The sequence below is a fragment of the Pogona vitticeps genome, chromosome 2 (assembly GCF_051106095.1).
Source record: "Pogona vitticeps strain Pit_001003342236 chromosome 2, PviZW2.1, whole genome shotgun sequence".
NCBI classification, from domain to species: Eukaryota; Metazoa; Chordata; class Lepidosauria; order Squamata; family Agamidae; genus Pogona; species Pogona vitticeps.
In genome coordinates this window covers 169,621,067-169,633,830 of record NC_135784.1, presented here as the reverse complement: position 1 = coordinate 169,633,830, position 12,764 = coordinate 169,621,067, and the positions used below count along the sequence as shown (strand labels likewise).

Sequence of the window (12,764 nt, the reverse complement as noted above, 5' to 3'; positions counted from 1 at the left end):
AGATGTGCAGGCTCTTATGGAAAGCTGAAGTAGGTGTGAGCAATGAGCTATACAGTGGTGCCTCGCTTAACAGGAGCTCGGTTTAGCGATGAAATCGCTTAGCGACAACTTTTTCGGAGCGTTTTGCGCTTTGTTTAGCGATGGCCCCTATGGGCGATTTTCGCTTAGCGATGGTTGGGACCATGCTTCGCATAGCGATTAAATTTTGGGTCCCCTGTTTCTCTTAACAATGGTTTAAACCAGTGGTTCTTAACCTTTGTTACTCAGGTATTTTTGAACTGCAACTCCCAGAAACCCCAGCCAGCAGAGCTGATGGTGAAGGCTTCTGGGAGTTGCAGTCCAAAAACATCTGAGTAACAAAGGTTAAGAACTAGTGGTTTAAACAGCCTCATGTTTGCTGTTTTTTAAATGTTTTTCTGTTATTTATAAAGTTAAAGCTTACTGTTTAAAATGTTTGAAATCATAAAGTGCACTTAATAAACCCTTTGTTAACCAAATTTGACTTTGTTCTGACTCTTTTTTAATTTGTTGTTGTATTCCCCCCCCCCATTGAGATGCATTGAATAGGTTTAAATGCATTTCAATTGGGGAACCGCGTTTCGCTTAGCGATGTTTCCTATGGCGATTTTCGCTTAAGGACGGCAATTCGTTCCTATTGGAACGGATCATCCGGTTTTCAATGCATTTCAACAGGAAACCGCGTTTAGCTTAGCGATGAAATCGCTTAGCAGAGATTTTTTCAGAACTAATTAACATCGCTAAGCGAGGCACCACTGTAGTTTCCACTATGTATCAGCTTCAAGTGTATGGACAGAGCTAAAGTAGGTGTCCAAGGTTATATTCTGTTTTCCTTAGAGGATGAAGAAATTTAGCACAACAATTTAGAAATTTAGTATAAAAGAGACATAGAGACAAGCATTCATATCCATTCGGAAAGAGAGATAGCTTGTTGACAATAAACATGGTTTAGGGTACATATAAACATCCACTTTCAATCACTGGAATGCCCATTGCAAGATTGTAAGGAACAGCTTCCAATGGAGATTTGAATCAACCAGAATGGATAAAAATCACTGATCAAATTGCTTTAAATCACAAGGCAAACTTAAAAATTGATTTTTAATTTAAATTACCAAAAATCAGATTTTTAAATTTTAAATTGTGATTTAGAGCAATTTGATTTAAATCAAATCCACCCTGGAACTAATTGGTACAGAAAACTCTTGTCTATGATTGAAGTGATCCCCAGCACTTTCTCCTTCCCTCTTCTCCAGGAAGGTCTGGTAAACATTAGAAGACAGCATGAAGTCATCATGAGATTTTCCCCCAGCCCTGAAAATGGCAAACAGTGGAACCAAGTGGTTCCACAACACTGCATTTAGTGGCAATTCTGAACTTCATTCTTTTACCAGGCCAACTGGAAAATTGCAAGCAGATGCTATGTAACAGGATCATGTAGGATGTGGAAAGCAAAGAAGCACATGGCATAATCTTCTATTAACTAGGGCTATGACAGATATTGGGCTAAATTTAAAAATTGACTAAGTTACTTTTTTGGATTGCAGCTTCTAGAGTCACCTAGCTGGTTTGGTAATGCTGGCTAGGTGACTTTTTGAAGTTGAAATCCAAATGTATAAATCTAATGATGCATTCCTCTGCCACTCCTGGCAGCCCTTAACAGTCAGTCAAGCCAGTCAGTCAGTCAGCCTATATTATACCATCACAGACCCAATAAAAAGTATTAAAAACAATTTAAAATAGCAATGCATAAAACAGCCCTAGCAGCCCTCAATAGTGATGTTATTCATATGCTGGATTAAACTGGGAAGACCTGGGTTCACATGACTAATTGAACCATGATATTGAAGGAGGTATAACAGGCCAGACCTGATCTTCCATAGCATAGCATAATTGATTATAAGGACCAAATGGGAGTTACCGACATCCTTTTGCATGTATTCTGCCAAATGTGAACAACATTAACATATGTGGTACACAGCCTGCCATTTCATGTGGTGGTGAGGCTTTGAAAAAGACTATAGAGAAAAACATGTTCTTCTAAGATATCTTAACTGTAAATATCAGGCAACTTGTTATCTTTTAAAATAATGCAGAAAAGTCTCTTGAAAGATAAATGGCGCTATTTAAGATATTTCTATTGCCTGAGAAACCAATAGCAACCAATTTTGTCTCAAATATGCTTTGTTACCACAAACTTGAAGAAGCCTCACAAACCGCAGTTCAATATGTGGCACTTAAAATCCTGAAATGGGACTGAGGGAGAATCCACATTCAAGGGCCCACTCAGCTAAGAATTTTCCTGCATGACCTTCTGCCAGTCACAACCTCTCAGCTTAACTTATCTCATAGGTAAGGTGAGGCTTAATATGGGAGGTGGGATGAAGAACCGTCTAAACCACCCTATGCTGCTTGAGAAAAAGGCAAGCTAAAATTGTAATTTAAAAAGTTTTGTATTTCTGTGTTATGTACCTTAGAGTTCATCAACTGGGAACAAGGGGTTGATATAGAGGAGCCTACAGTTTACTGAATTCAAAGGGATTGCTTCTGAGTAATTTCTCTCTCTCTCTCTCTCTCTCTCTCTCACTCACACACACACACACACACACACACACACACACACACAGAGGTCCATTTCCTGCTTGAAGCTTGGAAACACTATTGTAAAAGTCAACATCATAACACAATCTCAGTCATTATTCTGAGACAAAAAGTGAAGTGTTACCTTATTCGTTAATGCTGCATTAATAATGCATTGCTTTGGAAATGTTTTTCACTCATCGTTTAAAATAACAAATAGTAAAAAAAAATGATTGTTGTGGGTTTTTTGGGCTCTTTGGCTGTGTTTTGAAGGTTATTTTTCCTAATGTTTTGCCAGTCTCTCTGGCCGGCAACTTCAGAGGACAGCACTCTGTGCTCTGGATGCCGTCCTCTGAAGATGCCAGCCACAGAGACTGGTGAAACGTTAGGAAGAACAACCTTCAGAACACGGCCAAAGAGCCCAAAAAACCCACAACAACCATTATATCCCGGCCATGAAAGCCTTCGCAAATACACTAAGAAAAAAAATTCTCCCCAAATGACCTCACCGGAACACTATCAAAAAGTATACTAAACAAAAACTACACTGTTAACAGGGCTGACATTGTGATGTTTAAAGTAATGTCACTAGTCCATCACTTAACAAATAACAAGCAACAGTACCAGTTTTAACGTTAGTTCCAAGCTCTATTCTTGCCACTGTATACAATGGAATGAAGGCACATAAACTCAAAAGTAAGAACATCACCTATTTCAACTTTCTGGAGAACATATTAGAGGGAATGACTGGACAATTGTATAAAATAATCATCTTAGAACTGCAAAGCTGGAAGAGACTATATGGATCATAGAGTCCAGCCCCTGTCAGGGAAGGACAATGTGGAATCCAAGTCCCAACCTCTGGCTCCTCAGCCAGAGACGTTAACCAGCAAGCTATCCAGCAGTTCTATATATGGCACATTCTGCCCCAAGCCCACTGTCATTGTTAAATGAAGAGGAATATTTTACTCTTACAAAACAGTATTAATACCCTCTCATATGTCAATCTTCAAGCCACTCTTACTCACAAATCAACACATTACTTACTTGTTATCATTAATAAATTCCAAGATCTCCTGTTCTAATTTTAGCAGCATCATCCTATCCCTGTTAAGAAAAAGCAAGGAGAAAAGAAGAACAGGCAGAATATATATATATACAACCAGAGAATAAATAACTACAAAGCTCTTTTCAAAAATCTGCAAATTAATGCCCTCCACCACAAGTATTAAACTAAAAATTCAACAATAAATGCACCACTATCTGTCCTTCACTGACACTTGCAAAACAGATGTAACAAGTTAAAAGCAAAGACATTTTCTAGTTCAAGTAGATTCTTTTCTGCATAATGATTATGCTGTTAGGAGCATAATACCCTATGGGCTCTCGTGGAGCATATATTATTAAATGGAAAGAGAAATCAGAACTTAACCAACACCTGGCATTTCAGCTACCAAATTATCAGATAAGTAACAAGAGATGTCTTATACTGAGATTTTGAGAGGCTGTTATAGGGGGTTTTACAGTACTGAGAGGGTGTTATCGGTGTTTTGCACCATTAAGGTTTCTTCCTAACAAAGTCATACCAATTATTTTTCCTTTCCTCCATCTTACAAGCTATATCTGAATGCATCTGTTTCGTTAGTCGACAATGCTAGACCTACTATAATCTTCACTTATAGATTTTCACGGTAGATTTAAAGTAGCAAGCTCCATGGGTGAACTCTATAAATTACATGTAGCAGAAGATTTTAAAAAACAAAAAATCTTCAATCAGACATACCACTGAGTAATTTGAGACAAAAGCGTTGAGCTTACGACCTATCTGATCTCCTACCTGTGCCCAAAATCAGTGAATGAGAAAGCCCACTGAAAAGGGCCAGGCTCAAGCAGGTTTCCAACAGAGTGCCCTCCGATGAACTTACACTGGTGAGGCCTGGGGGATTTAGCTGGCATTAGAAGCAGCTACATTCGCAACGGTGCCAGGCAGCTCAGTTTAGAAGCTGCCATCATAATGCATATTAAAAAAACGAATACGGTGGTTACCCAATCCAGCCAGCTAGTGCTGGCTAGAATCCTACCACACATGATTGAAAGATAGGGAGAAGGCATCAGGAGTAGAGCCTCCTGAGACTTGGCCCTCCAGCCTTAGCCCAACTGTGCTGGATGCTGAAATTAAACATGGGGGAATTGCAAGGCCCAGGGAATAAGAAAGTGATTACAGTGATGGCATCACTGCCTTTTTGCTCCAAAATTCTGTACAGCAAAAAACATACATGTACCAAATGGTTTATGAATAGCAAGAAAACTCAGAGTGCACATTATTCTCAACTCATGAGTTCAAAGCCTTCTTGATATCTGCCTGCCTGCCTTTCATTACAAATCTGTAACCAGTCCTGCCCTTAGCAGGCAAATGATGGACTTCCCAGAATTCCAGCCTCTCTCCTGTCCTTACTTTCCCTTCACCATATAACCTTGCAAGAACACCCGCTATTCCCACTTGTAGATCAGCAGCACAAACATACTTGAACCTACCTTGGGTTCTTCTTCAGTGTATTTACTAAAAATTCATGCAAATCTATTCCAGTGGAGTCTGTGTATTCCTGGCTGGAATCTGTAATAAGAGAACAGCAGGAACCTCAAGAAATCTCCTCTTCACAGGAATAGTACCCAAAAAATGAAAACCAGGAAGAACAGTGAAGATCAGACCAGGTGTTTTAAGGACTGCTGCCACCACCACCACTGCCATTATTGCCACCAAGCTTCTTTGGAATAAAGGATGCAGCTGGACATGTAACTCCAGCACAGCAAGTTTTAACTATGGATCCCCACGTGTTTTTCGGGCTACAATTCCCAACATATCCAACAACTCCTGTGTTGATGGGGGATGATGGAAGTTGCAGTCCAATATCTGGGTCAGACCCAAGACTGGGAACCATGGCCTAATATATGAAAGAGCAATAGGGTGAGCTGGAGACTAAGGATGCCATCCCAGAACATTTCATACAGGCTCAAACTCCTCTTTCTGTGAATGATATGTAATCTGTTTAATGTGACAGGACTTTCTGCCCTCCAAAAGGGCTGGAAAGACAAATTCTTGAAGGACTTTACGACAAATGCTGCTATGTGGAACTGGATACAAACCAGAAAGAAAAGGTTATGTAATTAAGGGCTTCTTTAACCAGACAAAGTGTGTGGTGATTCATTTGAGGATTATCGTCCCCGGATCCTGAGCAAAGAATTCCAGAACATTTCCAAGGATGCCTCAGTGATTCACATCTTTGTAAGTTCTAATATTAAATGACTCAAAAGACCTTTAGTAGCAAAGTGTGTGAGAAAGCACTTTGTAGTTACTCCTAGGCTGTGCAAGTCCCTGCTAAGGGAGGCAAAGGCAGCTTAACTTTTGTTGTTCCTCCATCAGCATTCTGACATTTTTATTCAGACTGACGTTTGGCTTTTAAAGACTCTTTGTCTTTGCTCAAGTATATTTTAACGTGGATTTGTATTATTTTCTGTGGGCATGGTTAATTTATCTGTTATGCTTTAACTAGAATGTTATATTTATATTATATTTTATCATTGTTAAACACCTTGAGTGCTATATGTACTGTAGTGAGAAAAGGAGGTATCAGTTCCAAAATAATAATTATGATGGGTGATCCACACATCCTTTCAATTCAACTATACTGAGGATCTTTAGTCTCTTCTTCTTCTTCTTCTTCTTCTTCTTCTTCTTCTTCTTCTTCTTCTTCTTCTTCTTCTTCTTCTGCTGCTGCTGCTGCTGCTGCTGCTGCTGCTGCGACGACGATGACTACTACTTGTTGTTGATTTAACTACACAGCGTAACAGAATATTTCGGGGCCAATCAAAGCACAGTGTATTTTTAGAGTGGCCAAAAAATTTACATTACTGTTTATAGTGGTGCTTATCCCAGGATCATAAAAAAGCAAATCTTGATCTTTTAGCAGTTGCCAGCTCCACTGTGATTATTTTAATCTCTGACCCATCATACACATATGATAATATATCACAGGATGTAAATAAATAAATAAATAAATAAATAAATAAATAAATAAATAAATAAATAAATAAATAAATAAATCAGAGTTGTCACATTAGGCCAGCTGGCTGGTTAAATTAGCTCTGTGCTTGCTCCAGCTCTGATAGCTACTTCCAAATATGAAAGAATAGTTCTATGGACCAGAAAACAATTTAAGAATGATAACAGTCATGTTCTCACATTTCCAGCCAGCACAGGGGGACTACGATACACACTTGTTTCTTTCCTCAGCTTCATTTATGTAGCGTTAATGATCGTACAAAAAGGAATGGGCCAACTCATGCATTGGAGAAGCTGGGTATGGCTATAGGGTGGCGAAATGTTCATTCCAATCATTGTTTAGGGCAGTGGTCCCCAAACCTTTCCCAACTGCGGACTGTTTTTGAGGGGGCGTGTTGCGCTTGCAGGGTCGTGCGTCGCACTCATGTGCATGTACGGGGGGGGGGGGGGGAAGAGATCTGTGTCTACTGCCTGGCCCTGCCTAGGCTGTGGACCACTGCCGGTTCGCGGACCAGGAGTTGGGGACCCCTGGTTTAGGGAGCCTGCCAACATATGATTGGTAAGCTATGGCACTGCTATTGCAATCCCAGCTTAGGAGAAGTACATGGAAAAGCTTCTGCCTTTAAGCCTTCAACAGCTGTTGCCAAACAAAGCAGCTAATATCGGGGTAAAGACTGACCTCCTGCCTTGTGGGAAGGAAGGTCTGTAACTTAACTCTTCTACTCCATTATGTTACAGTTCATCTTCTACACTCACTATAATGTTTGGCAGCTCCACTTTTTCTAGCCTTCATAGCTATTATCTTTTTTGAAAATAACAAGAAAGATAGATGAAGCTAATGTATCCAACCAACTAAGTGACTCTCTGTGTTAAAAACAGCTGGCATTACCTGACCTGCATGAAAAGCAACATTATACTTCCAGCCTCCAGAGAGTTAGAGAACTTCTCACCTGGGGACTATGCAATGTTATCACCTGGGAGCCACAGGATAGTCTCAAATTATAGTGCCATTGCAATGATTTCAAGAGCACTCACTCTAAGAGCAGCACCTGTAAGATGACTCATAAGGGCTGCAGGCATTCGATGCAGAAGCAAGAAAAGGTGCTACTTCTATGATTAAGAGAGAGAGAGAGAGTCAAAGGGATGCAAGAGACCAAAGTGAAAACCAAGGACGAAAAGGACCAGCGGGGGAGGAAACCTAGAAGAATCTGGTATGTAAGCTTTTATGAGTAAATTTACACTAGGTGTAAAGTCACCTTGGGTCCTTTTAAGGAGAAAGGCAGGGTAAAAATGAATGAATGAATGGAGCATCCCAGGTATGGATGTTGCCACAGAAAGACAGGATTATATGTTATGTATCTCAAGTCCTTATAACAGATACAAGGACAAGGATTTATATCAGGCCAGACTGTTGACCCTCAGAGCCTAGTACTGTGTACTCTGACTAGCAGCAGCTCTTCAGGCTCTCAGGCAGAGTCTTTTAATTATGGTCGCATACTTTCAAATGGAGATGCATCTGGAGAAATGTGTTTAGGGCCCTTTGTATGCAAAGCAGGAGGCTCTACACTTGAACTATAAGCTTACCTCCAGGTCAATGAGCTAATGAGGAAGTACCCCAGCAATGGATTGCCCAAGCAAGTAGTTAGGTAAGTTTTTAGTATCTGTGTACAGCATACCTTTTCCAAGTTGCAGAAAAATAAAAATCTCAGATAAAGCATCTAAAATGATCAATATTTCTCTCCCGTGCAATAAACTAATATTGTACCAAGATATTTTATATAACCTACAGGCAATGCAAACAATACTTCACATTCATCCTGTTCAGGACTCCTGGCTATTTCTGATGTCTCTTAAGATGAATGCAAAGAAAATGTGGGAATGATTATATACATGTTTTCTCTGGGGAAAAAATGTATTGCTTTCGTGAGATTTTTTTATTAAGATATATGTCTGTTCAGATAAACAGGAACCCTTATTCACAACATGCATCCTCAACATAGATCTGTATATCCGTGCTTTTAAAAACACACTGTCAGAAAGAGTGTTCAGGAACGATATGCCTTCTCCGCCCCACAAAAACATTTGTGTTATTGAAAGCTTGTGAATAATTGTTGGTTTGCTTATTCCTAAATGAGCTATACTGTAAAAATATGCTGCACAGAGCTCAAGGAATAACTGGGCAATGTGCATTAGAGGGATAATTGACTAATCTTAAGAGATGAAGAGACACTGGCCTTTCTTTCTCTTTTTTTTCATGATGATACCATGTACAAAGAACAGGTCTAATCAAATGAAAGATGATCCTACCTCTAGATAACATTTTCTTGGGTGCTTTCTCTTTATTTTTTTCTTTATCTTCCTTTTCAGGGCCATCTCTTGTAGACTTGTCTTCTTCCTTGTCAGAGGGGCAGCTGATGTGCAACTGTATGATATCCTAGAGACAAAGCAAAAGCCATAGTCAATGTTTTATTATCAGCAGAAACTGCGAGAATGCTATGATCACTCAGTTTGGAGTGAGGGTCTGAATAGCTAGTGACCCTGTAAGATTGCTCTCCCTGCAGCATGTGGCTGCTGCTTGCGCAATTCATCTGGAGTGACGGCTCTTTACGCAACACGTTACCTTGGCTTATGGCACAATTAAATAAACAAGCCAAGTCAATTTGAAACACAGCATGGAAACAACATATTAGAAGTAATGTGCTCTTTCTATGCTGTAACATGTTGCTTTTGGGGATAAATAAGATATATTGCCATTATTTTTTACAAATAGTAACATTCTTAATCGGACATATATGTCACTTTCAAAATGTTCTTTGGGGTGGTGGACGCATACAAGAAGATTTAGTGACATCTTCCTATTTTTATTTTAAAATACATTATAATTTTTTTAAAAAATACTCATACAGGAATAAGTAACACATTTCCTTTTTAACATAGGGCTAGGAGGGCCTTATAATCCATTCTTTCCCTCCTGCATAAAAAAACCCAAAGCAAAGTAAAGCTGCTGCTCATATTAGTTAGCCAAATAGCAGACCTTCTTCAGACTGCATCTGACTAGAACCAATACATACATTCACAGATTCTGGAAGAAAGAATCTCTTCTAAAGCAGATAGATGAACACCTGTGTGAATTTTTACACTCCTATCCACTATGTGGGATAGTTCGGACTAACTTTACTATTTAGATGGTGCAAGCACCTCTTTTGCTTCTGCACTTTGATTAAACTGTGCTATAACCTGAGCAATGTGGGTTACAATGCACTCTGTGGATACAGCATACTGCTTTAAGACTGCAACCATAGTTCATGAATGGTGAAACAAGTATTTAGCTCCCCTATAATTTGCTAACTATAGACCTAAAACTAGAGTATCATAATCTTTATCTTATTCTTGACAGTTTTCCATGGACTCTACTCTTTCTTATTACGAACAGATACCAAACACACCGTGTTCAAGCAGAAGATCACAAAGCGATGGCCAAGGAATGTGTGCATATAGATACAGGGGCAGTAATTAAAAACTAGAGCTTGCTGTTCAGTATATCAGGGTGGATAAAAATCAATGTTCTTTTAAAAATCAAATTAATTTAAATAAGAATGTAAATTTTAAGAATGATTTTGATTTAAATTGTGAAAAATTTTTTTTAAAAAATCTGAACTGTGATTTCAATCAAATCCATCCTGATGTATGATACAGATGGATTTGGACTACTTTTTTTTTCTTTATATAGGTACAAGTAAATTTGGTTATAGATAAACTTTTAACCTTGATCTAAATCGGGAGGATGAATCATCACTGAAAACCATTTCTCTTCCCAGCTGGAAAAGTTGTTCAGTTGCAATATGGCTTACCTGAGTCTCTAATGGCCCATCCACAAAAGGACTAGAGGATTCCTCACATACAGCCAGGCTTCTGACTAGCTTCATCTTTGAATTTGACTGAAAAAACAAACACCTCTGTGGTAAGTTTCTTGTTCTTGATGAATTAGTTTTGATTTTTATTATTTCATCTTACCGTTTACTGTTTATTTTTATTGTTATATACTGTATTTGTTTAATTTTTTTGGTAACCGTCCAGAGTAGTGCCTTGCACTAATCAGGCTGTACAAAAGTTGAATGACTGAATGAATGAGAGGCAGACAACTAGACCTCTCTTTCATGCTTCTCACCTACTAGTCAACTACTGCTAATTCAGTTAGCTCTACTGTCATTAGAAATCCAAAGTCTTTTTCTCCAGTGGCAACATGTGCTGAAGCAGAAAGGACCAATGATTTGCAGGTATATAGTCAGAAAAAGATTATCTCTTCTGATCTCCTAGATACAATTTGAATCTGTCACTTACAGAGTTGGGAAGTGTATGGGTAATCCTTTGCAATGCTTAGCTTCTGCTAAACTGGTATTGTAAACTTCCATTTACTTTTTTATGCTAAAATGTTTTGACTATTTTTCCCTGCAGCAATCAATCTGTTAAGTAATCTAACAAAAGCAACAAAAGGAGCATCCTTGTCAGAGTTTCCTAAGTATGAAGTACTTAGAAGTAGTTTCCCAGTCTCTTTTTCTGGTGGCACAGCAGAGCTTTGCAACTTGCCCAAGGCTGCGCAGACTGGTTGTTCTTCTGGGAGGCACAGTAAAGAATTAAACCTAGCTCCACACCCAGGTACTCAAACTCATTGAGCTACCCAGTCAGCTGCTAACTACTAAACAAACAACACTAAACAGTAAAACCAAACTTTAACTTATTCCTGCCTTAATGAAAAGCCTTCCATTCTGCAGCAGGTGCTTTATTCGCTTCACAGCCAAGCAGTTATTCTAGGTACTTTATTTATTTATTTGTTTGTTTGTTTGTTTGTTTGTTTATTTGTTTATTTGTTTATTTGTTTATATTTTATTTTATTTTATTTTATTTTATTTTATTTAACTTATATGCCACCCACACTACCCGAAGGTCTCTGGGCGGCTTACAGCATTTAAAATACAATAAAAAGGCAAAATAAAAGGGCAAAATAATTAAAATGCAATTAAAATATATATTCTAAAAATTGCCATCAGACCCACATTTGATGTTATTTCAGTTAAAAGCCATTTGGAACAGGAAGGTTTTGACCTGGCGCTGAAATGTCAGAAAAATTTGAAAAAAGGTTTAAAATAAAGGTCAAGGACTGCTTGGTGAAATAATTTTTGGACGATGTTTGTATGTAGAGGTGGAGAGGAAAGAAGGGAAAGAGAAAGGGAAAACACACAAATATTTTAATTGGACAAGCACACTCAAAAATAGGATTCTGTGGTATTGTATAGGTTCTGTACAATATAACAGTGGAATGTTAAGAATGTAAGTGACAAGTGTTCAAGGGCGTCAACTTAGTGAAAAATAAAGCTGTATAGATATTTACTCTCAGAACCTTGGGACAAAAAGAGGCTAATACAGTGGTGCCTCGCTTGACGACGTTAATCCGTTCCAGCAAAATCGCTGTAGAGCGAAATCATCGTCAAGCGAAAGTAGAAAGCAGGCGCAGCTAACCCAGTTGTGTGCATTCACAGAGTCCACGCTGAAGGAGCATAAATATTTCTGTAATAGATAACAAAATAACAAAGGAATTCAAATATTAAAAACAGCAGTGAAATCTAGAAGTATATACTACTTTGGCAAACTGGGCCCATAAACCACTAATGGGCAAGTAAATGTTAGAACAAGGATCTCGGACTGAGTGAGTAGGAAGGGAAGTGTATGAGTTTCCAGACCAATGATGACAGTAGTTAGAAGGTGTGATCACATGGGGAAATAGATTGCTTGTGGAGAAATCCAATGCAATCTATTTCCTGGCAATCAGATGACATACAATCAGATGACCGACCCCAATCTGTGCCAAACTGGACCTTTTTAGTCCAGCTTTAGGGATGCTACTTTTCAGGGCCAGGCTGGAGTGATTCCCTGACATATGGAAGGGTAACTTAAAGGGAGATTCCTCCCTGCACAGTGACCCTTTCCAGTAGTTTCAGATATGTGCCTTTCCCACTATCTGATCATACCCAGAGTTTAAAAGCAGCTCCTGAAATATCAGCTCTGGTACACCAAGTTGTATAACCTAGGAAATAGAAACAAAATCTTA

The 12,764-nt window shown here is 38.8% G+C and overlaps 1 protein-coding gene and 1 long non-coding RNA gene across 11 annotated transcripts in view; one reads left to right on the top strand and one right to left on the bottom strand.

Moving 5' to 3' along the window:
* The window catches only part of R3HDM2 (R3H domain containing 2), a 79,977-nt gene that overhangs the window by 65,090 nt on the left and 2,123 nt on the right, over positions 1-12,764 (bottom strand). For all 10 annotated transcript variants that reach the window (XM_078384699.1, XM_078384700.1, XM_078384702.1 and 7 more), the window contains exons 3-6: positions 10,510-10,596; positions 8,966-9,092; positions 5,134-5,212; positions 3,646-3,705 (exon numbers count right to left, since the gene is read on the bottom strand). In XM_078384699.1, the coding sequence (XP_078240825.1) occupies positions 3,646-3,705; positions 5,134-5,212; positions 8,966-9,092; positions 10,510-10,596 (353 nt within the window). The remainder of the gene's footprint in view (positions 1-3,645; positions 3,706-5,133; positions 5,213-8,965; positions 9,093-10,509; positions 10,597-12,764) is intronic.
* Positions 5,271-12,759, top strand: LOC144586446 (uncharacterized). Its single transcript, XR_013541284.1, has 2 exons — positions 5,271-7,869; positions 10,477-12,759. It is a non-coding gene; the product is annotated as an uncharacterized LOC144586446 (long non-coding RNA).